This window comes from Lepidochelys kempii, chromosome 1 (assembly GCF_965140285.1).
Source record: "Lepidochelys kempii isolate rLepKem1 chromosome 1, rLepKem1.hap1, whole genome shotgun sequence".
Lineage (NCBI taxonomy): Eukaryota > Metazoa > Chordata > Testudines > Cheloniidae > Lepidochelys > Lepidochelys kempii.
Window position 1 is genome coordinate 217242771 of NC_136380.1, and position 25133 is coordinate 217267903.

At 47.8% G+C, this 25133-nt stretch overlaps 2 protein-coding genes across 6 annotated transcripts in view; one reads left to right on the plus strand and one right to left on the minus strand.

Moving 5' to 3' along the window:
- Positions 1–20851, plus strand: part of LOC140898865 (antigen WC1.1) — a 60762-nt gene extending 39911 nt beyond the window's left edge. The window contains exons 5-16 of the mRNA XM_073313395.1: positions 649–966; positions 1933–2247; positions 8248–8562; positions 9136–9198; positions 9285–9599; positions 12123–12153; positions 13208–13350; positions 15654–15749; positions 17212–17295; positions 18403–18492; positions 19134–19277; positions 20505–20851. Coding sequence (XP_073169496.1) covers positions 649–966; positions 1933–2247; positions 8248–8562; positions 9136–9198; positions 9285–9599; positions 12123–12153; positions 13208–13350; positions 15654–15749; positions 17212–17295; positions 18403–18492; positions 19134–19277; positions 20505–20656 — 2066 coding nt within the window. The 3' untranslated portion in view covers positions 20657–20851. The remainder of the gene's footprint in view (positions 1–648; positions 967–1932; positions 2248–8247; positions 8563–9135; positions 9199–9284; positions 9600–12122; positions 12154–13207; positions 13351–15653; positions 15750–17211; positions 17296–18402; positions 18493–19133; positions 19278–20504) is intronic.
- LOC140898919 (uncharacterized) overlaps positions 16068–25133 on the minus strand; it is a 77651-nt gene continuing 68585 nt past the window's right edge. For all 5 annotated transcript variants that reach the window (XR_012155145.2, XM_078849023.1, XM_073313516.2 and 2 more), the window contains 2 exons: positions 24500–24619; positions 16068–18173 (listed from right to left, as the gene is read on the minus strand). The gene's annotated coding sequence lies outside the window, so the exon portion shown is untranslated. The remainder of the gene's footprint in view (positions 18174–24499; positions 24620–25133) is intronic.

Consider the following 25133-nt stretch of genomic DNA (forward strand, 5'->3'; position numbering starts at 1 on the left):
ACGTTGGACTCAGAGATGACACCACACTTCAGGGGACAGCTCCAGTTAGAACCACCAGTGCCGGGAACCATCTAACACTAGGAGCTCCTGCACTGGATCCACGTGAACCAAGAAAGTTGCCACCTACTGAGCAAAGATCAGAGGGAACTAAGGGAATTTACCAACAATAACCTGTTCCTGACCACCGTGAACCCTGCTCTTCCATTGGCCAAAATCCTTCAAGGCAAACTTGCCTAAATCATTCACAACCCACCTGCTCAGTGCTTGTGCAGACACCGTTCACTGGCTTCCAGGCATTTAAGCCTGGATAAAGTGACTACAAACCTCAGCAGCCATTCCACCACCACACAGAGAGACTATTTTCCCAATCAGTAATCTGCAGGAATTCCCTCGCTCACTCATTTAGAGAGTCTGTTGGCAAGCCCTTGTGTCAAGCTCAGAGTTTTACAATCCTTATAGCACCTTGCACTTATGGATTCATAGGAATAAGTGTCTTCTGACAGAGGTTGTTCCCTTTAACACTGTGACACACTCTGATCACTGGCTTATACCTTCTTATTGAGAAATAGTCCACAATTTCATGTGCATTATTTCTAGTGTATAAGAGAGATTGTTATTCAGTGTATTTCCCATCTCTCCTGAGCCCAGGTCGCTCTGAATCACTCAGACTGCTGAACGGAGAGAGCCGGTGTGATGGGAGAGTTGAGATTTCCCTCCGTGGTGTGTGGGGCAGAGTGCTGGATGACCAGTGGGACATGAACGATGCCAGCGTGGTGTGCAGGGAGCTCCAGTGCGGAGTCGCTGAGAAAGCTTACAACCCCCCGAAGTCTGAGCAAGGAATGGGCCCTGTGGGGCTGAGAAGGGTCCAGTGTGCAGGAAATGAGACTCGTCTGACTCTCTGTGACAACTCCATGTCTGAGACAGCCCAGGCAGGAATTGCTGCGGACGTCGGTGTCGTTTGCTCAGGTGATTCATTTCCAAATCTCACAAAAATGACACTAAACTGGGAGGAGAGGTAGATACGCTGGAGAGTAGGGATAGGATACAGAAGGCCCTAGACAAATTACAGGATTGGGCCAAAAGAAATCTGATGAGGTTCAACAAGGACAAGTGCAGAGTCCTGCACTTAGGATGGAAGAATCCCATGCACCGCTAGAGACTAGGGACCGAATGGCTCGGCAGAAGTTTGGCAGAAAAGGACCTAGGGGTAACAGTGGACTGGAAGCTGGATATGAGTCAACAGTGTGCCCTTGTTGCCAAGATGGCCAATGGCATTTTGGGATGTATAAGTAGGGGCATTGCCAGCAGATTGAGGGACGTGATCGTTCCCCTCTATTTGACACTAGTGAGGCCTCATCTGGAGTACTGTGTCCAGTTTTGGGCCCCACACTACAAGAAGGATGTGGAAAAATTGGAGAGAGTCCAGCGGAGGGCAACAAAAATGATTAAGGGACTGGAACACATGACTTATGAGGAGAGGCTGAGGAAACTGAGATTGTTTAGTATGCGGAAGAGAAGAATGAGGGGGGATTTGATAGCTGCTTTCAGCCACCTGAAATGGGGTTCCAAAGAGGATGGATCTAGACTGTTCTCAGTGGTAGCAGATGACAGAACGAGGAGTAATGGCCTCAAGTTGCAGTGGGGGAGGTTTAGGTCGGATATTAGGAAAAACTTTTTCACTAGGAGGGTGGTGAAACACTGGAATGTGTTACCTAGGGAGGTGGTGAAATCTCCTTCCTTAGAAGTTTTTAAGGTCAGGCTTGACAAAGCCCTGGCTGGGATGATTTAGTTGGGGATTGGTCCTGCTTTGAGCAGGGGGTTGGACTAGATGACCTCCTGAGGTCCCTTCAAACCCTGATATTCTATGATTATGTGAAACATTTTCTGTTCAGTAGGAAAATACATATTAACAGCTGGGATCTATCCCTGCAGGAAGCCGGCAGATCAGACTGGTGAATGGGGCAGGTCGTTGTGCCGGGAGAGTGGAGATTTATTACAATGGCAGCTGGGGGACTGTCTGTGATGATTCCTGGGATCTGTCAGACTCCTATGTCGTTTGCAAACAACTGGGATGTGGACGTGCCATCAATGCAACTGTCTCTGCTCATTATGGGCAAGGATCCGGGCAGATCTGGCTGGACGATGTGAACTGCTCTGGGAATGAATCCGATCTCTGGGCGTGTCGTTCCGGGGGCTGGGGCCAGCACAACTGCAGACACAAAGAGGACGCGGGAGTTCTCTGCTCAGGTCTGTTCTGGGAATGCTCACGTGAGCCTGGTTACCAGGGGATTAAATGGAGGGGGCAGATGTTGAAGGAGATTGCTGAGAATGATACTCTCACTGACTGTCTCTGCCTCCCTTTCCCTTGTGTAACTACCTACCAGGGTCTCCAATGGAAAGTCCTCAGCTCCCACCCAGAGGTGTTGGAGATATTGCAAGATTTCCCTTAGAATGCTCTTTAAACTAATGCAGAAAGGCAGAACAAGAGTTGATGGCTAGAAGCTGAAAGCAGACAAATTCAGATCAGAAATAAGGCCCAGGTTTTTAACAGGGAGGGTGATTAACCATCAGAACAAACTACCAGGGAAATGGTGCATTCTGCATCTCTTGAAGTCTTCCTGTCTAGACTGGATGCCTTTCTGGAAGCTATACTTACATCAAACTCAAGTTATTAGGCTCTATGCAGCTGTTTTACAGAAGCTCAAATTATTTGATCTCATGATCCCTGTCACACTGTCTGGAGCGGCTCACGGCACTGAGTGCCCACCTCAGGGCAGATGGTGAGAAACAAGGCAATACCCCAAATTGCTGGTGTGCTCTATAAGTAGATTTCACCAAGAGGGTAACAGATGTGAACTCCTGGACCATTGTTCCCTCTACTTTTTACATCCATGTGCGGAATGAATTTTGTTCTGTGCACCAGTCTAGAGGTGATGTGTGGTGGGGTTGGGGCTGAGGGGTTCAGAATGTGGGAGGCAGCTCAGGGCTGGGGCAGAGGGTGGCTGTGCACAGGGTGAGGGCTCTGGCTGGGGGTGCGAGCTCTGGGGTGGGGCCAGGGATGAGGGGTTTGTAGTTCTGGCTGCCCTGGGGCTGCAGCAGGAAGAGAGGACTCCCCCAAGGACTCTCTTGCTGCAGCAGCCTGGGGCCAGGGGAGAGGCACCTCTCCCTACTGCAGCAGCTCTGGGGCTGGGGAAGAGGTGCCTCTCCAGTCTAGGCCTCTGTGGCTGCTTGCCTATGTGGCCTTTGATAGCCTTCTGTGCGTCCACATGGCCACGCAGCTCAGAGGGAACTTAGTCCTGGATCACTGTATCTATCTTACCATGTTTCAGAGTAACAGCCGTGTTAGTCTGTATTCGCAAAAAGAAAAGGAGTACTTGTGGCACCTTAGAGACTAACCAATTTATTTGAGCATGAGCTTTCGTGAGCTACAGCTCACTTCATCGGATGCATGCCGTGGAAACTGCAGCAGACTTTATATATACACAGAGAATATGAAAAAATACCTCCTCCCAACCCATTGTCCAGCTGGTAATAGCTTATCTAAAGTGATCATCAGGTGGGCCATTTCCAGCACAAATCCAGGTTTTCTCACCCTCCACCCCCCCACACAAATTCACTCTCCTGCTGGTGATAGCCCATCCAAAGTGACAACTCTTTACACAATGTGCATGATAATAAAGTTGGGCCATTTCCTGCACAAATTCAGGTTCTCTCACCCCCTCACCCCCCTCCCAGAAACCACACACACAAACTCACTATCCTGCTGGTAATAGCTCATCCAAAGTGACCATTCTCCCTACAATGTGCATAATTAAGGTGGGCCATTTCCAGCACAAATCCAGGTTTTCTCACATCCCCCCCACCCCCATAAACACACAAACTCACTCTCCTGCTGGTAATAGCTCATCCAAACTGACCACTCTCCAAGTTTAAATCCAAGTTAAACCAGAACATCTGGGGGGGGGAGGGTAGGAAAAAACAAGAGGAAATAGGCTACCTTGCATAATGACTTAGCCACTCCCAGTCTCTATTTAAGCCTAAATTAATAGTATCCAATTTGCAAATGAATTCCAATTCAGCAGTTTCTCGCTGGAGTCTGGATTTGAAGTTTTTTTGTTTTAAGATAGCGACCTTCATGTCTGTGATTGCGTGACCAGAGAGATTGAAGTGTTCTCCGACTGGTTTATGAATGTTATAATTCTTGACATCTGATTTGTGTCCATTTATTCTTTTACGTAGAGACCAATGTACATGGCAGAGGGGCATTGCTGGCACATGATGGCATATATCACATTGGTGGATGTGCAGGTATACGAGCCTCTGATAGTGTGGCTGATGTTATTAGGCCCTGTGATGGTGTCCCCTGAATAGATATGTGGGCACAATCTCGGGGCCTTTCCTTCTGCCCCTCCACCCCCACGAACATGATACAGTTCTGTGGTGACCTAGAATCCTATTTTTGACGTCTCCGACTCAAGGAATATTTCCAAAATACCTCTGAACAACATACTAATCCACAGAGACCTCCCTACCAACACTACAGAAAGAGGGATTCTAGGTGGACTCCTCCTGAAGGTCGAAACAGCAGACTGGACTTCTACATAGAGTGCTTCCGCCGACGTGCACGGGCTGAAATTGTGGAAAAGCAGCATCACTTGCCCCATAACCTCCGCCGTGCAGAACACAATGCCATCCACAGCCTCAGAAACAACTCTGACATCATAATCAAAAAGGCTGACAAAGGAGGTGCTCTTGTCATCATGAATAGGTCGGAATATGAACAAGAGGCTGCTCGGCAGCTCTCCAACACGAGTTTCTACAAGCCATTACCCTATGATCCCACTGAGAGTTACCAAAAGCAACTACAGCATTTGCTCAAGAAACTTCCTGAAAAAGCACAAGATCAAATCCGCACAGACACACCCCTGGAACCCCGACCTGGGATATTCTATCTACTACCCAAGATCCATAAACCTGGAAATCCTGGGCGCCCCATCATCTCGGGCATTGGCACCCTGACAGCAGGATTGTCTGGCTATGTAGACTCCCTCCTCAGGCCCTACGCTACCAGCACTCCCAGCTACGTTCGAGACACCACTGACTTCCTAAGGAAACTTCAATCTATCGGTGATCTTCCTGATAACACCATCCTGGCCACTATGGATGTAGAAGCCCTCTACACCAACATTCCACACAAAGATGGACTACAAGCCGTCAGGAACACTATCCCCGATAATGTCACGGCTAACCTGGTGGCTGAACTTTGTGACTTTGTCCTTACCCATAACTATTTCACATTTGGGGACAATGTATACCTTCAGATCAGCGGCACTGCTATGGGTACCCGCATGGCCCCACAGTATGCCAACATTTTTATGGCTGATTTAGAACAACGCTTCCTCAGCTCTCGTCCCCTAAAGCCCCTACTCTACTTGCGCTATATTGATGACATCTTCATCATCTGGACCCATGGAAAAGAAGCCCTTGAGGAATTCCACCATGATTTCAACAATTTCCATCCCACCACCAACCTCAGCCTGGTCCAGTCCACACAAGAGATCCACTTCCTGGACACTACAGTGCTAATAAACAATGGTCACATAAACACCACCCTATACCGGAAACCTACTGACCGCTATTCCTACCTGCATGCCTCCAGCTTTCACCCTGACCACACCACATGATCCATCGTCTACAGCCAAGCTCTGCGATACAACCGCATTTGCTCGAACCCCTCAGACAGAGACAAACACCTACAAGATCTCTGTCAAGCTTTCTTACAACTACAATACCCACCTGCAGAAGTAAAGAAACAGATTGATAGAGCCAGAAGAGTTCCCAGAAGTTACCTACTACAGGACAGGCCTAACAAAGAAAATAACAGAACGCCACTAGCCGTCACCTTCAGCCCCCAACTAAAACCCCTCCAACGCATTATTAAGGATCTACAACCTATCCTAAAGGATGACCCAACACTCTCACAAATCTTGGGAGACAGGCCAGTCCTTGCCTACAGACAGCCCCGCAACCTGAAGCAAATACTCACCAACAACCACATACCACACAACAGAACCACTAACCCAGGAACTTATCCTTGCAACAAAGCCCGTTGCCAATTGTGCCCACATATCTATTCAGGGGACACCATCACAGGGCCTAATAACATCAGCCACACTATCAGAGGCTCGTTCACCTGCACATCCACCAATGTGATATATGCCATCATGTGCCAGCAATGCCCCTCTGCCATGTACATTGGTCAAACTGGACAGTCTCTACGTAAAAGAATAAATGGACACAAATCAGATGTCAAGAATTATAACATTCATAAACCAGTCGGAGAACACTTCAATCTCTCTGGTCACGCAATCACAGACATGAAGGTCGCTATCTTAAAACAAAAAAACTTCAAATCCAGACTCCAGCGAGAAACTGCTGAATTGGAATTCATTTGCAAATTGGATACTATTAATTTAGGCTTAAATAGAGACTGGGAGTGGCTAAGTCATTATGCAAGGTAGCCTATTTCCTCTTGTTTTTTCCTACCCTCCCCCCCCCCAGATGTTCTGGTTTAACTTGGATTTAAACTTGGAGAGTGGTCAGTTTGGATGAGCTATTACCAGCAGGAGAGTGAGTTTGTGTGTGTATGGGGGTGGGGGGGATGTGAGAAAACCTGGATTTGTGCTGGAAATGGCCCACCTTAATTATGCACATTGTAGGGAGAATGGTCACTTTGGATGAGCTATTACCAGCAGGATAGTGAGTTTGTGTGTGTGGTTTTTGGGAGGGGGGTGAGGGGGTGAGAGAACCTGGATTTGTGCAGGAAATGGCCCAACTTTATTATCATGCACATTGTGTAAAGAGTTGTCACTTTGGATGGGCTATCACCAGCAGGAGAGTGAATTTGTGTGGGGGGGTGGAGGGTGAGAAAACCTGGATTTGTGCTGGAAATGGCCCACCTGATGATCACTTTAGATAAGCTATTACCAGCTGGACAATGGGTTGGGAGGAGGTATTTTTTCATATTCTCTGTGTATATATAAAGTCTGCTGCAGTTTCCACGGCATGCATCTGATGAAGTGAGCTGTAGCTCACGAAAGCTCATGCTCAAATAAATTGGTTAGTCTCTAAGGTGCCACAAGTACTCCTTTTCTATCTTACCATGGAGTCACAGACCGTCCCCTTAGACTCTCCAGGCTATTGTCACCCAAACAAACTGGACTTAGTGATAAGTGGTCACTTACACCAAAAATCACATCACATTCAGGTTTCTTCCAATCCCAAGAGACCAGCCACTTACTCAGATCACTTGGTACCCTGGATCTTACACCAAAGACAATGCCTGTGGCCAATCCTGTAATAAACTATATACAGGTTTATTCATTAGGAAAAAGAAATAAAAGGGTTGTTTACACGGTTAAAGCAAGCAATCATCTACACACAAATGAGTTACCATTTATATCCTCGGAGTGACAGAGTTGTAGTGATCTGTCAATTCCAAATGTCCTTCAGCGCTGATCCAAGGGTAACCCCTTGGGGTCTCGGGCTTCAGTTTGGTTTCTTTAGCTCTGTCAGAGTTCAAACAGCCAAAAAGATGAAAAATCTTCCCATCTATTATTTTTATTTCCCTCTTCCAGCCTTCAAAGCAATGGGATAAGACCTTCTGCATGTACTACATGCAGGGGATGGGCGGCGGGGATCATTCCCGTGCCTGAGTTCACAAGTTCAGAGCAAACATTTTCAGTTATAAAGCAAAACTTGCATATGTTCTTGTAGCATGGACCACAGACATTACAAGTGAGATTAATGCCTGCAGCAACTAACCAGCATTTCATAAAGTCTAAACACTCAATAATTCTTCCAAGACTAATACCTGTTTTCAGCAAAACTAACACACATGTGACCCTGCCTGGTCTCCAGCTACAAGATTGTAAGTTTTCAGCCAAGGCCTGCAGCCTGGGCAAGAGCTGGCATCTGGCCTGCCAATGTCATAATCCTTCCTGGCCTTTATCTATTACAATCTCTATGTAGCTGCTGCTAAATGGTGGCCTTCCAGAGATGCCCACTGTATTTCGAAGGGGCCTGTGGTGTCTAAAAGAGTCTCTTACTCTTGGACTGGTTCTCTAGCAGTTGCTCCTGCAGAATGATGCACAGGGTCGTTAGCAATCGCTGGGATTTCACTCTTCACACCCCAGTTCATTTCAGAATCAAATGATTTAAATTCCCTTTTTCTGCATTTTCTTCTAGAGTTCACAGATCTGAGGCTGGTGAGCAACAGTGACTGTGCTGGGCGGCTGGAGGTTTTCTACAATGGGTCGTGGGGCAGTGTTTGCTCCAATCAGATTTCTGGAGTCACCCCAGCAATTGTCTGCAAACAGCTGAACTGTGGGGACAAAGGGCAGATTGCAAGTGACTTTGAATATGGAGCAGGTTCTGGTCCCATGTGGTTGGACCACGTTGCATGCAGTGAGCAGCACAGCTCCCTCTGGCAGTGCCTGTCAGACCCTTGGGATCCAAAGTCGTGTGATAACCGAGCAGAAGAGACCCATATTTCTTGCACTGGTAATTCTGAAACTACCTGCATGTGCGTGTGCAAACCCACATGTACACGATGTGTTTAATTAATTGAAGGGTTAGGATAGAACTTCTGTTGTTGTTCACATCTCAGTGTAGGCAGATTTAAATTCTCAACACAAGATACAAATATATTTTCATGATGTTTTATAAGAACAAGCATTTGTCTGATTAACAACAAACATGGAATTTAATCAATTAATTTTAAAAGAGACCGGTGTTAGACACTGCGATAAGGTAGTCTGAGAGCCGAGAAAAGCCTCTCCCTAGAGGCCGTCATGAGGCAGCTCTGTGGTTATTAATCCTTTTGGGATGAACACTCAGAGATGGACCCAGGCTGTGCAGTTTGGGTCAGAACTGGAATCCCCCACAAGTCTGGGTGCATGTCGGCCTGTGTGTCTGAGTAACAGCTGAATAGCAAATTAATTAGGTATTAAATGACCCAGAGTTCACATTTTGGTTCAGACAGTGCTGAAATTAGGGGTTTAAAATACAGATAAATTCTACTCCCACATCACACACACAGCCCAGTGCATTCACCTCAGCTTTTTCTCTCCATAGGAAAAAAACCAAAACCAACTCAGACCCTGTTTGCCGAATGCCCAAACTCTCCAAGCTGCACAGGTATCTCTGCTTCTCACTGTCTCCCTCGTGGTCCCTAAGGACTTTCCCAGCTGTTCCAGTAACATGTGAGGTTTCTGTATTTCCAGACCAGGACAAGTTACGTGTCGTGGGAGGAGAGGACAGATGCTCGGGGAGAGTGGAGGTTTGGTACCTTGGCTCCTGGGGAACAATTTGTGATGACTCCTGGGACATGGCAGATGCTAATGTTTTGTGTCAACAACTGGGCTGTGGCTCTGCTGTATCTGCCCCGGGCGAGGCTGCATTCGGCGAGGGGACTGGTCCCATCTGGGTGGAGACGTTGAATTGCAGAGGGACAGAGTCATCTCTCTGGGACTGTCCTGCCAAGCCCTGGGGTGAGAGCAACTGTGGTCATAAGGAAGATGCTGCCGTGAATTGCTCAGGTGAGTGACAGGAGATGTTTCTGCTACATGCTGTAATATTCAGGGAAAAGGATGGTTTAGCCCACCCATCCCCTTTGGTCCCAGACCAGGCCCTCCCATCTCCTGTGTGCTGGAGCATCCTGGATGTTGAGGGGTGGAACCTTTGTGGGGTCAGACTGGCTCAGGCATCAGCCCACATAGCCCCTGCATCCATCACAGGCCCCACTGTGCTGGTTTGTTATGAGAGTCCTCATTGCTGCACAGAGCACAAGGGACTTCGGTCCCAAATCATAGAGTCATAGAATATCAGGGTTGGAAGGGACCTCAGGAGGTTATCTAGTCCAACCCCCTGCTCAAAGCAGGACCAATCCCCAACTAAATCATCCCAGCCAGGGCTTTGTCAAGCATGACCTTAAAAACTTCTAAGGAAGGAGATCCCACCACCTCCCTAGGTAACACATTCTAGTGTTTCACCACCCTCCTAGTGAAAAATTTTTTCCTAATATCCGACCTAAACCTTCCCCACTGCAACTTGAGACCATTACTCCTTGTTCTGTCATCAGCTACCACTGAGAACAGTCTAGATCCATCCTCTTTGGAAACCCCTTTCAGGTAGCTGAAAGCAGCTATCAAATCCCCCCCTCATTCTTCTCTTCCGCATACTAAACAATCTCAGTTTCCTCAGCCTCTCCTCATAAGTCATGTGTTCCAGTCCCCTAATCATTTTTGTTGCCCTCCGCTGGACTCTTCCCAATTTTTCCACATCCTTCTTGTAGTGTGGGGCCCAAAACTGGATACAGTACTCCAGATGAGGCCTCACCAGTGTCGAATAGAGGGGAACGATCACGTCCCTCGATCTGCTGGCAATGCCCCTACTTATACATCCCAAAATGCCATTTGCCTTCTTGGCAACAAGGGCACACTGTTGACTCATATCCAGCTTCTCGTCCACTGTAACCCCTAGGTCCTTTTCTGCAGAACTGCTACTGAGCCATTCGGTCCCTAGTCTGTAGCGGTATATGGGATTCTTCCATCCTAAGTGCAGGACTCTGCACTTGTCCTTGTTGAACCTCATCAGATTTCTTTTGGTCCAATCCTGTAATTTATCTAGGGCGCTCTGTATCCTATCCCTACCCTCCAGCATATCTACCTCTCCTCTCAGTTTAGTGTCCTCTGCAAACTTGCTGAGGGTGCAATCCATACCATCCTCCAGATCAGTTATGAAGATATTGAACAAAACCGGCCCAAAGACCGACCCTTGGGGCACTCCACTTGATACCGGCTGCCAACTAGACATGGAGCCATTGATCCCTACCCATTGAGCCCGACAATCTGGCCAACTTTCTATCCACCTTATAGTCCATTCATCCAGCCCATACTTCTTTAACTTGCTGGCAAGAATACTGTGGGAGACCATGTCAAAAGCTTTGCTAAACTCAAGGAACAACACGTCCACCACTTTTCCCTCATCCACAGAGCCAGTTATCTCGTCATAGAAGGCAATGAGATTAGCCAGGCATGACTTGCCCTTGGTGAATCCATGCTGACTGTTCCTGATCACTTTCCTCTCCTCTAAGTGCTTCAGAATTGATTCCTTGAGGACCTGCTCCATGATTTTTCCAGGGACTGAGGTGAGCTGACTGGCCTGTAGTTCCCAGGATCCTCCTTCTTCCCTTTTTTAAAGATGGGCACAACATTAGCCTTTTTCCAGTTGTCCGGGACTTCCCCCGATCGCCATGAGTTTTCAAAGATAATGGCCAATGGCTCTGCAATCACATCTGCCAACTCCTTTAGCACTCTCGGATGCAGTGGATACTTGTGCTCATCCAGCTTTTCTAAATAGTCCCGAACCACTTCTTTCTCCACAGAGGGCTGGTCACCTCCTCCCCATGCTGTGCTGCCCAGTGCAATAGTCTGGGAGCTGACCTTGTTCGTGAAGACAGAGGCAAAAAAAGCATTGAGTACATTAGCTTTTTCCACATCCTCTGTCACTAGGTTGCCTCCCTCATTCAGTAAGGGGCCCACACTTTCCTTGACTTTCTTCTTGTTGCTAACATACCTGAAGAAACCCTTCTTGTTACTCTTAACATCTCTTGCTAGCTGCAACTCCAGGTGTGATTTGGCCCTCCTGATTTCACTCCTGCATCCCTGAGCAATATTTTTATACGCTTCCCTGGTCATTTGTCCAATCTTCCACTTCTTGTGAGCTTCTTTTCTGTGTTTAAGATCAGCAAGGATTTCACTGTTAAGCCAAGCTGGTCGCCTGCCATATTTACTATTTTTTCTACAAATCGGGATGGTTTGTCCCTGTAACCTCAGTAAGGATTCTTTAAAAGAGAGCCAGCTCTCCTGGACTCCTTTCTCCCTCCTTCTCCCCCCCCCCCCCCAATCACGAACAAACAGGTCTTGTGCTGCTGTGAGGGAGTTTGTGGAGGTGACAGCTGGAAACAACCGGGGACTCTCAGAGGTGAGGATCCCCCCGGGAACAAACATGTCACCTGCCCCCTACTACAGGTTCCAAGTTTCCTCCCTTTAATTTTGCAGGTCTGACAGAGAGGACAGATTTTCCAAATACCCCAGTTAAAGCATCCCCCTCCTCCCATCAAGGGTTAAATTTCCCTGGGGCTGGGTCACAGCGGATGAGCTGCAAGCTGCAGCCTGGGGGAAGGAGCTCCTTTTCATGGCCTGTTTCAGAGTAACAGCCGTGTTAGTCTGTCTTCGCAAAAAGAAAAGGAGTACTTGTGGCACCTTAGAGACTAACCAATTTATTTGAGCATGAGCTTTCGTGAGCTACAGCTCACTTCATCGGATGCATACCGTGGAAACTGCAGAAGACATTATATACACACAGAGACCATGAAACAATACCTCCTCCCACCCCACTGTCCTGCTGGTAATAGCTTATCTAAAGTGATCATCAAGTTGGGCCATTTCCAGCACAAATCCAGGTTTTCTCACCCTCCCTCCCCCCCCCCCCCCCACACACACACAAACTCACTCTCCTGCTGGTAATAGCCCATCCAAAGTGACCACTCTATTCACAATGTGTATGATAATCAAGTTGGGCCATTTCCTGCACAAATCCAGGTTCTCTCACCCCCTCACCCCCCTCCAAAAACCACACACACAAACTCACTCTCCTGCTGGTAATAGCTTATCCAAAGTGACCACTCCCCTTACAATGTGCATGATAATCAAGGTGGGCCATTTCCAGCACAAATCCAGGTTTTCTCACCCCCCCCCACCCCCATAAACACACAAACTCACTCTCCTGCTGGTAATAGCTTATCCAAAGTGACCACTCTCCCTATGCTCAAATAAATTGGTTAGTCTCTAAGGTGCCACAAGTACTCCTTTTCTTTTTTCCATGGCCTGTGATACCTGAGGGCGAATGACACCCGGGTGGGAGCTGCAGGCCATGCTGAGCCAGAGGATTCCTGTCTGCTGGCTCCAGCTGACAGAGCAGGGCCCATGATTTAAACAGCATGCTGTGAGCTGCCCCCATGGTGCACAGACTGTGTCCCAGCCCATTACCCTGCTGTCCTGGGCCCTGCAATGAATAACTGGGGAGCTCCCTGGACTCCCCCAACTCTCACAGGCTAATCTCTCATGTCGCATGTTCATTTCCATCCAGCTCCCCCGCACCACCCTCCGACCAACGGTGGGAGAGTCACGGTGCCCGTGGTCATCTGCATTATCCTGGGGGCCCTGCTCTGCCTGGTCTTAATCATCCTGGGGGCGCAGGTGCGAAGTGCCAGGGCACAGCGCAGAGGTGGGTCCTGATTGGTGTCACTGTGTGAAATGCTTCTGCAATAGCAGGGGGGCTGCAGGGTGTCAGGGTGAGGGGCGATACCAGGCTGGGTGGGGTGGCCAAGGGTGCCTGTTAACTCCTCTCTCATTGAATATTTCATTAACTATCTGGCAGTGGAATAGCCCAGCCATGAAATCTGGAGATGATACTGGCTAGGGACCTTCACATTTTCAGAGAAACGACATCTGTATCCCCATCCACCCCCACCCTCCGGTGATCCACTCCAGGAGTGCCTACTCAGGCCTCCTCCCGTCACCTGTCTCTGGGTGGGAAACCCCTGTCCCATCTCCTTGCGGTGAGGGGTTTTTAAGACTGCACAGTCCCCTGCCTTCCACTGTGATACCCGCAGCAAACCAGTCTCCCTACAGGCCAGCCCCCATGCTGTGCTTTCTCCCCAAGGGCTATGAGCAGGGCATTGCTAGTAGTTACAAATTACCACGCAGCTCTCTCTCAACAGATTAGACCTTATTCCTAGATAAAAGTATGACAGAGAAAACATTAAAAACAATAAAAATTCCTCCACACTTGGTGATCATACCAGAATTCACCCATCTTCCTCATGGGCAGCCTGGTAGACCAACATCCCTCCAACAATACAGTGTTGGGATCCCTATGGACAGAAGGTCCTGCCCATTTGCAGAATCAAAATGAAGGCCCTGAGTCTTTTTAAACTCAGCCTTTCATATCAGAAGTCCTCCTTTGTCTCTTGGTCTCTGGTAACCCAGTTTGAACCAATCTGTATAAACCACCCTGAAGGTTTTTACCTTTCTGGAGTTGTTTATAATCTCAGTGATTCATCTTAACCACCCACCCACCCACCCACCCACCCATCCACCCCACACACACACTCAGTGTTTTTTCTTCCTGGAGGAGCTGTGGTAACCCTCCAACATGCAGTAGAACATAAACCATTCATAGCTTTAATATAGTGATTCCCAAAGATACTGCCTGGAGCTGCAGTATCTGCCACAGGGAGGGGATCTGAATATCATGAGGAGAGACATCATGGAAAAGGGACCGAGAGAAATTGGAAATATTGTCAAGGAAAAAAGATGTATAAAAATAGAGCTGTGGTAAATAGTTGTGAAGAGAGTGATCCAGTAGAAAAGACAATCTTAGTTAGGAGAAGTGTGGGAAAGGAGCATTTTACTGTCTTGTACTCAAAGCTGGCACTTGTCGGGGATTTTACATCTATAACACGCTTTATACAAACATTAGCGACCAGCTCCTTGGCAAGAAGATAAAGGACGGGATTGCCATCAACATACATGTAACAGTCACAACTTTGCAGTAAGACAATGACTATAATCAGATCTCTTGCTTCAGGGCTTCAGCCAGTGACCTGCAGGGGTCAGGAAGGAATTCTGGGAAGCCCCCATCTTTGTGTTTTGTTTTGCTTTGTTTTGTTTCTTGCCCTCCTCTGAAGCATCAGACATTAGCTACAGAGGGATATGTGTCACTGGATGGGCTGGACCAGTCTTCTGAGGTGATACAGAGAAACCTCTTTCAAAGATATCTGACTGGTGTGTCTTTTCCACGTGTTCAGGATCAAACCAATTGTCAGATTTGGGGTCAGGAAGGAATTTCCCCCCAGGTCAGGTTGGCAAAAAGGGACCTTGAGGGATATTCCTCTTCCTCTGAAGCATGGAGCGTGGATCACCTGCCAGGATTATCAAGGCATCTCTCAAGTAATCAGTTCCCTGCCACTGTGGGGCCCTTGGGCATTGGTGATACCTTACTCGCTCCTGCTTTCTACCTGTGACACACAATAGTTTATTCTCCTGAGGACTGAAATGCTTTACTCTAAGTGCATCTTTGGGCTCAAACCTAGGAGTATCTGGGTGAAATGCAGTGGCCTGTGTTATACAGGAGGTTAGACTAGATGTTCAGATGGTCCCTTCTGGCCTTAAACTCGATGAAAAATAAAGATGTTCTCACCATTTTGCAGATAAACACCTGCGTGGGGGAAGAATTATTTAAGATGCTCCGAAGGGGAATATCCAGGAATAATGGGATGAGATTAAAAAGGGAACATTTAAGATGAATGTGAGGAAGCTTCCTGACAGCGGTCTAGCCCTGGGAACCATCATCAAAGGGATGCTGTGGAAAAGAAACCCTGTCACCTGGCTCATTTAAATTCCAGCACTGGGAATGTGCTGTAGGGTTCAGGCTGACATGGGCCCGGGGGAGGGGCTGAATAAGCTAACAGTGTTTCCCATCTCTGGTTTCAATGACCCTGTGCAAACCCTGCCCTTTGTTTTCAGGCTCCAGAAGACCCTTGGATCCCTTCTCTGAGGCCGTGTACGAGGAGATTGATTATAACCTGATGAGAGAGAAGCAGGAGATGTTCAGTCGCTCAGGTCTGTGGGTCTCACTCTTAACAGGGAGCAGCTATCTAATGCCCTGTCCATCTGAGGCCCTGACCCAGAGTTAAATCACTGCAGCTTCAGCCCTGTGAGCTTGTCATTGGAGCTGGGCACAAGTCTCCATTGCAAAATGTTTTGGTGAAAAATGCAGATTCAGAGACACCGAAACATTTCACAAATTCTTGTCGATATCACCCAATTGTTCCAAATACACACAGAACGATTCATTTCAACACTTTCTAAAGAAAACATTTTGTTTTTTTCAATTGGATATTACTTTTCCATTAGAAATTTCCTTTAATATTATCGGGAAAAAAACAAATAAACAAAAATTAACTAATGTCCAAAAGAACACCAAATGGTTTCATTAAACTTTTTCTTTACTTTTGCATTTCCCAAAAATTGCCCCAAAAAAGTCATTTTTGGCTCAACTCAAAACAATCTTATGTTTTGCTTTTCCCCCCAATGGTCAGAAAACCAAACCATCTGTTTTTTTTGCCAAGCTCTAGCTGTGGGAGCTGTGGGTCTGTGGTTAGACCAGCAGTTACTCATGTAGACTGAGGGAGATGGGTTTCCTTCCCACCATACACTGAGTGTCCCAATTCTAGGGACAGTTAATTTCCCATCTGCCCGTACTGCAGCCTTGGCATGTAACCAGTGAGGGGTCAGGAAAGCGACTGCCTGGGGCAGGCTAAACTATCATTTGAGAACTTCTTTGGAGCACTGGAGCAGGGGATGTTCTTTGCCCCCCTCCCACTGCAGCCACTGGTCTGTTGTGTCAGCTCCCTCCTGCTTCCAGAGCAGAGAGATCAGCCCAGGAGAGCCTCATGACTTTGAGTCCCGGCCCTTTTATCCTTAGTGCCATTTTGTCTCAATGTCTGATGGGAACATCCTGCCCAAGGGCTGTGCTGTGGTGGGGCTCTAGGAACATGCTCAGGGCATCTCCCAGCATCACTGCCAAGATGGTTACAGTGAATCACAAAAAGAAAAGGGGTACTTGTGGCACCTTAGAGACTAACAAATTTATGAATCACAGACTCTGTTCTGCGCGTTCCTTGGTTTAATATGGAAACACCACGGAAAGCTGATTGACTGATTCATGGGGGAGGTGGGTATTTACCCTTAAGAAGGAGGAGTCCCCTCTATGGCTGAGGAGGCCAGGAGAATTGTGGAACTTCCCTGGACCAGCAGCCAGAGACGTTCCCTTCACTCACCACAGCATCTTTCAGGTCAGATTATATCATCCCCCTCAGTCACATTTACCACAATAACATGGAGATTTCTCTTGGGGAGTCTGTGTCAGCCTCTCACTGCTCAGAGTTGCTGTGAGTCACCATGTCCTGTAGAAGAAGGTATAGACTGAGACTGGAAATCCTGCTCCAGGCCCCGGATGTGTTCCCAGTCCCACAGTTGTGCTGTTCTCACTGTGATGAATTTCTGGTTCTGGTCTCTCCAGTCTCCTGTTCAGATGTCTCGGTGACGAAGCTGCAGTATTACACCGGGGACAGCGAGGGGGAAAACGATCCTGGATCAGAACAAGGTAACGGGGGAGGGGCAGACTCAGGCCGAGAGACCCAAATCTGGGCAGAGAAATGAATTTCTATGACACTTTCTGCAATCGCAGCCATTTCCCCTCACATAGTTCCCATTTTACACAGTTGGGTCTCATCCCATTGAACAGGATTTCTGTCAGAATCTCAGGAAGGGAACATGTGACAATCTTCTGAGCACACACCCCTCGGAGTAGCTCCCAGTGACCTCCCCAGGTGAGCAGCTGGAGGAGATGGATCAGTCTCTTTGGGTGGAGGCGTCAGTGCCCAGCAGGGCTCATCTCTTGTCCGCAAGAGAGAGGGGAAGATAGTCCTATGTTATAATTACAGATGGGCTCAGCCCAGCTCACTGATCCAAACCCACCAGAACTTTGGGGGGTGGAGGGATTTGCAGATTCTGACCCCAGCTCTGAATCTCAGTTTTGGGGCTGGCACCTGTCGCTATAACAGGCTGAAGCAAAATCCTAGACCTGCACTTCCTGGCCTGGCCCCATCTCTAATGATAAACAGGGCGGCATTTCTACCCCAGCTGCTGTCAAGGGAGTCCATGATTTGGGCCCTGTGGGAATTAAGCCTGTGGCTCGGGGAGAAGACACTGAGCAGATGAGCCAGTTCTGCTGAGAAGCTGGAGCGCTGCCAAGCTGTGCCCTGGGCTGCCTAAGAGGCCAATGGAGAGCAGGAGCTGACAAAGGATCAGGCCATCAACCTTCTAGCGGGAGCTTTAATTCCTGCACAGGGGAGGTTCCCCCTCCCCGGTGTAAAAGGAAAATTCAAACCTGTCTGCACAGATCAGCTGGATTCACACAGGCCGGCTCTGGAACCCATGTTCCAACCTGTTATCTCAGCACAAGCCCAGATCCTGCTCCCACTGAAACAGATGAAAGAGCTGCTGTTGGATTCTGCAGGGACAGGATTGGCCCCTTGTTATTTCTGGGACTCCTGTTTTACTGTAGTTCTCTGACTTGTGCCGTTCTCCCCATGGGCCCCTGTGACTTCCCCTCACACGTGCCATGATACACAGCTCTAGTTAGAAGGGCCACCTGCACTGAAGAGATGCTGCTGGTGCCATGGGCTGAGTGTGGTGTTTGCTGTTCCAGAGGGAGTTTCCCCAGGGGGGTCTCAGCTGGATTACGATAACGTGGAGGAGCCTGCCTTGAACGACGTCCCCCAGACTCCAGACGACCGAGGTGAGCAGTGAATCCGCCTCCTGGAAGCAACGTCACCCTGACGAAAAACTAACTGTATTTCCCAACAGGGACAATAGTGGTTTGTTAAGAAAACCAGAAAGTTCACCCACCAGTATTGTCTATTGGCCGTAACGCTGGGGGCGCTGACCAGATGCATGACAAGAGCTGTGTGGAGGCCCAGGTGTAGGGAAGCATGTGATGTCCTAAGGCATAATAAAGGCCCATAGCAGGGACTGAAGGAGCAGTTTGCTCAGGAGCTGCCCACACTATACTTGGCTCAGGTCACTGCCCCAGTTTGTATACATCTGTGTCAGACACACTGTGCTGGTGTGGGACATAGAGATTTTTCACCCAAGGACCCATGTTCCAACCTTATTAGCTGGCTCCCCGACCCCTCCACACTTGTAATCTGGGAGCTCTAGGATCCTCTCAATTAGCTCCTGAAATATATCAAATCAATGTGATATGTGAAATCCCCCAGTCTGAGGGTTCCAGAGGAGGGCTTCTCTTAATGTCCTGAAGGTGGAAGTTAAGTGCTGAGAGATCCCCAGAGACCAGTGAGGCTGATGCATCTGCAGCTTGTAGTTTATTTCTGTCTTCACCTTGAATATTCTCTTAATTACTGCACATCTTCACGTCAGATGACCCTGCCCTGCCTGGAGACGTCCCAGGGGCTGTTTACGATGATGCCAGAGAAGTGTCTGTCCCTGAAGGTGACCCTGGCTTGGGACAGAATGATGACAAAGGCACTGGGGCGAGTGACAGGGACAGGGATGCACAGACAGGTGAGTGGAGAACTGTTTGCACTTCACAGTGTCTCTGCAGAGTGGGGTAGCTGGAAATGTGGAGTTCACAGCAAGGGAACAGCCCTGGCCAACCCAACACCTGTGAGAAAAACTCTCCTTCTCTCATCTGTCCATTCCCTCCCCTCAAAGAAGAGGATTCAGTGCCGGAAATAGAGAGAGGAAAAGTAGGATCTGTGCTGGGTGGTACTTCCTGGTCAAACCAGCAAGATAGCTAGGATTCCCTCAAGCTCTAGGTTCAAATCCTTGTGTGGCTGCCCTACTCTTGATGTACTGGATTCCTACCTATTTACTGAACGTGTATCTTTTGGGCAGAATCTTATAAACCAAAGTCATGTTACTGCTGCACAAATGCTAAAGAGCCCATGACACTTCCTGTAAAAGTCGGGCTTAGCCCATTATCCTTGGCCTAAATTTCCACTCGCCTCCCTGTTGTGCCATGAGCAGAGGAGGTGCAGTGGTGATGAAATGTGCGTTGCTTAGTACTTGATGCTTATCTTCATTGTTAGGGCACAGTGACAGTTCTGATGTCCTTAAGTAAGTGCTCCTGGCTGGTAAGTGCTTGGGATTTTTTTCACCAATGTACAGGTAGCTATAGCTGGCACTGGGCAGTGTTAGCTGGTCTGGAAACCAAAGGTTTTAATTTCTAGACTATGTATCGAGATGATGGATTAGAACTTGTTCTAGACCAAGCCAGAAGACTGAAGGAGGAACAATTCCTAGCCCACACCGTAGAGCAACGGTTCTCAAACCGTGGAGCATGGAATATATTCTGGGGCAGCATGAGAAGCCAGAGCAGAAAGCAGCGGCTACTTTCCTGGTGCCCAGCTTCGAAGGCAGCGCTGCCACCAGCAGCAGCGCAGAAGTAAGGATGGCAGAGTATGGTGTTGCCACTCTTACTTCTCCGCTGCTGCTGGCAGTAGTGCTGCCTTCAGAGCTCGACGGCCAGGGAGCTATGTACTTAAATGGCTCTTTGTGACTCAATGCCCGACTGCTTTTCATATTTAGTGAGAGTTGCACGTTGATTTTTGTAAATCGGTAGATGTACCTGTGTGGTGGGGGTGGGGGGCGTCAACTACAATGGACACAAAGAAGGGGGGTGATCAAATAAGTTTGAGAACCACTGCTGTAAACGCCGCCTTGCTCTGCTGCTGCCCATCACCATAGAGTGGATCCACTGACTGTATGTGTCTCCCTTGTTATTTTCAGGTGGGAGTCTGCACTCGCGAAGGAGTGAAGGTGTATCTGGGATGGAGAAGGAAACCCTGTTCCTGCCTCTGGGAGACACAGGTTATGATGATGTGGGACATTGTGACTCTGGGGGAATCACAATATCAGAACAGTGTGATTGGACAAAATAACCTTGTGCTGATGTAAATGCTTCACCTCTTTCTCTTAGAAATGCTCCCTCTGTTCTGATGGTCCAGAGACAGTCCCTTCCAGTTTGATAGACAAAGCAGGTGTTTTTATAAGATTTGTGTGAAGTTGCAAGAACTACAAGTGTGAGAGGGAAAAGATTCATAAACTTTCTTTGCATAATTCTCCATTGTTTCAAGGGATGGAAGTTTCCTGCTTTTTTATGCCTATAATTTCTTCATCTTGAATTTGTGCCTTTTTGCATATTAAATCCTTTCTGAAAGTTTTCCCTGTTGTGGAAGTTTTTCTTGCCAGATGAATTGTGAAGTTTCCAGGGTTCATCACAGGGAGAGGCTGAGATACAACAAACCAGGAGACAAGGACGGGCCACCTCTGGGTATGCCCGGCTGTTTGATGGGAGGTGGGTTGACACTGAATGGTCTATCAGGCATGTGGTAAAAGTGAGACACCGGCAAGAGAACATTCTGAGATGAGCAACATGGTTGTTACTAAACCTAATTCAGATCTGAAACTTTTCTTGAATCCAAGCTGATAAATGGGAAATTCTCTCTGGGTAATTCCCACCTGAACTGAAGGAAATGGTAAAAAGAATTCCCATTAGCGATAAACACAGAGGATGAATATTTCTGCTAGGACAATAAATAAATTGAATAGAAAAAAAATGACAAGAGGAGGGTTAATAAGAATCTGGGTTTCCACTGAAGCAATAAGGCTAAAACAAGTAACAAGTCACTGAGTTGTTACTAAAAACCCCAGTAATACTAATCGTTTTCACACAGTGGGATATTTCCATGACAATCTACGAATATAGTTTAAAGTCAATGCTGAGCTGAGTACTGACTAGTGGAGAAGCCAGAAGTGCGCTCTGGTTGAACCCTCAGTGAAATCAATACCAGAATGCCCACAGAGTACATCGCTATTTCACAGAAATATCTTTCTTTCCTTCACCACCAATCCTGAGTGCAGTTTGGTCACTTCATCTGTAGAAGGATAGAATGGAAATAGAAATGATGGGAGAAGGAGTTTCCAATCATCTGCATTCAACAGGGTCAGGGGTCATATGAAGACACAGAAATACAGCAATTTACTTTCGAAAAGAGAAAAATTAAAAAGACATGACTGAGACATGTCACTGACCCGTGGAGACTGAGGAGGGAAATCTCAGGGGCTGTGCTACCCTGTTCCAGGGCAAAGAGAGGAGCAGAACTCCCCCCAAAAATGACACATGCAGATCCTGGAGAAAAGGAAAGAGAACAGGGACAGCAACAGGTGAAGGTGACTGAAGAGGGAATTCCCTTGTATAAGTGGGGGATGTTATGGAGATACTGTGATCTGGATCACTTGGTAAGCTGGGTCTGTCATAAATATAAAGGGAAGGGTAAACCCCTTTAAAATCCCTCCTGGCCAGAGGAAAAATCCTCTCACCTGTAGAGGGTTAAGAACCTAAAGGTAACCTCGCTGGCACCTGACCGAAATGACCAATGAGGAGACCAGATACTTTCAAAAGCTGGGAGGAGGGAGAAAAAACAAAGGGTCTGTGTCTGTCTGGGTGATGCTTTTGCCAGAGACAGAACAGGAACGGAGTCTTAGAACTTAGTAAGTAATCTAGGTAGGTATGTGTTAGATTATGATTTCTTTAAATGGCTGAGAAAACAGCTGTGCTGAATAGAATGAATATTTCTGTCTGTGTGTCTTTTTTGTAACTTAAGGTTTTGCCTAGAGGGATTCTCTGTGTTTTGAATCTAATTACCCTGTAAGGTATTCACCATCCTGCTTTTACAGAGGAGATTCTTTTTTACTTCTATTAAAAGCTTTCTTGTAAGGAAACTGAATGCTTTTTCATTGTTCTGAGATCCAAGGGTTTGGGTCTGTGGTCACCTATGCAAATTGGTGAGGATTTTTACCAAACCTTTCCCAGGAAGTGGGGTGCAAGGGTTGGGAGGATTTTGGGGGGAAAGACGTGTCCAAACTATGTTTTTTCAGGAACCCAGATAAAGTTTGGTGGCAGTGGAAGTCCAAGGGCAAAGGGTAAAATAGTTTGTACCTTGGGGAAGTTTTAACCTAAGCTGGTAAAAATAAGCTTAGGAGGTTTTCATGCAGGTCCCCACATCTGTAGCCTAGAGTTCGGAATGGGGAAGGAACCTTGACTGGTTTGGCCCACAGAAATAAAAATCTGCACATCTTCCATGTGGTTTTGGACCAATAGAAAAAAAACAGGTACAATTCAAGTGACTTTTAAAATTGCCTATGAAACTGAGTTAACAAAATAAACGAGCTTATGAACAACCAGAAAATATACTTCTCAAGTGAAAAACTATCAATGGACTTCTTTGCAAAGAAATTGTAAGTTTTCTCACAGGAAAAGCCACAAACTGTCTGGAAAGGAAGAGTAGACTGAATTACTTGCCTAAGTGAAATTAAATACCCAGAGAATTGCTAGGCCTGTGATGATGATGACCAGGGCTTGCTCACCTGTGGCTCTCCCTCCCGTGTTGTGGAAGTCCAGCCAGGCAGGTCTGCATCTGCAAGCAGGCACCCTGCGTCAGGCGCAGCTCCCATTAGTCATGGTGGCCAACAGGCTGGGAGCCTCCCGGCCAATGGGCTTGGGAAGGAGGGGTAGGCAAAGGGGGAGATTGTAGGGAGCGGGATGGTGGGGAGAGGAGCCGTCTCTGGAGGCACAAAGGGGGGGGTTGTCCAGAGAGGGGTGATGGGTGCACAAGGGCCGGTGGGGGTCTTTGCGGGGGGCGGGAGGGGGGACAGGGTTGTGTGGGTCTCTGTATGGCATAGGGATTGATGGACGGAGCCAGCTGCAGCCTGGGTCTGCTCTGTGGGGGCTTGCTATAGTCCCCCCCAGGAAACCCCCTCTGTACTTTGCATTTAATGCCAGCCCCAGGGTGCCCATCACTGTCTGACAGTAACACACTCCAGCTGCTCTCTCTGCTGCACCTCTCTCCCCGGCCCTAGTGTGGAGGCGTGGCCAGGCAGCTCCGGCACCGCCCCCCACAGCTCCCATTGGCCGTGGTTCCCGGCCAATGGGCTGGGAGCAGGGTCAGCGCTGGGCGGGGACGGAGGCAACATGCGGAGCTGCCCTGCCTGGGCCCAGACTCTCCACAGCACGCAGGGAGCTGGGGGGGGGGAGGGGAAGCCACCCCCACGGTGAGAGGGCCCCACGTCGCCAAGCCATGGCGTAGGGCCCCCCAGAGCATGGGGCCCGGGGCCCAAACATTACTGGAGCCAGGCCCATCCTCATGAATATTCAAGGAGCAGGAGCACCACGGGCCAATATAACTCAAGGCCTATCTCCTGCCCCAGCCTCTGGGGGCACATCGTCCAAGTGCCCCCCTCCAGCTGCCGGAGGGGAGGCCCTGACACGGGGGGCGGGGGGGATGGAGCAGCTAAATGGCCCCGAGCACCCAGAGCAGGGGGTGTTCATCTGGCAGGAGCTGATGCCAAAGCATCGTGGGGGTGACTGACAAAGGGGGTGAGCAAAATCCTGGGTTCAGAGGCTGCTCTCAGGGCAATCCTGTGTAAATGCACTGACCTTGCAGAGCAGACTTTGGTCCTAGTAACAGTCATGTCATGTCTACGCAGACTGCTCTGTTAAAGAAAAGATATTACACCGCCGGGGAAGCTGGGAGCTTTGGCGGGGTGAACCTCATTTTCAAGTGTCCAAAAAGCATAGTAAAACTTTAAACAGGAGACAGGTAATAGCTTGGCTTTCAGACCAGGATGCTTACACTTTACCATCTTTCTCACCCACACCTATGTATTTACTTAAAATACACAACCTCATCAAATAACCAAACCAAAAAGTGAAATATATTTACTGGGCTTCATCCATCCATCAGCCGTTGATGCTGGTGAATTTTTCTTTTCAGCTGCCTCTTTCCTTTTTCTTTTGAGCTTGTTTACCCTCTGGCCTGAGGATCTCTTGTGTTCTGATCATACTGTGGAGCAGACAACATTATTATGATGAAACGGTCTTGTAAACTTAAAAAATAAAATACTCATTAGGGTGTTTTTCTTTTTAAAAAGTCATAGCTTTAAAACAAAATAACCCATTTCAGGCTGTACAACAAACACAGATTATGAGTTTATTTCTATCACTTTAACAAAATAACAACCCCAGAAACATTTTTTAAAAACACATCTCATTTTGCAAAATAAAAACCAAACTGCTTGAAAACCAACTTTTAAAATCCATTTTAAAACACATTTTTCCCCAGAAACACCTGTTAGTTTGAAACACACCAAACCAATAGTTTGCAGCCCTATAACTTCTGTTTAAGAAACCCAGCAATATATATTTTTTATAACCACACCTATGTTTTGCACAAACTCACACACCCCAGCAGTTTAAAACACCAAACCAACAGTTTGCAACAAAATACTTTCTTAAACACCCACACTTATGTATAGCTTAGGCCCCTGAATTACTAACAATTGAATCATTCAAGCCAA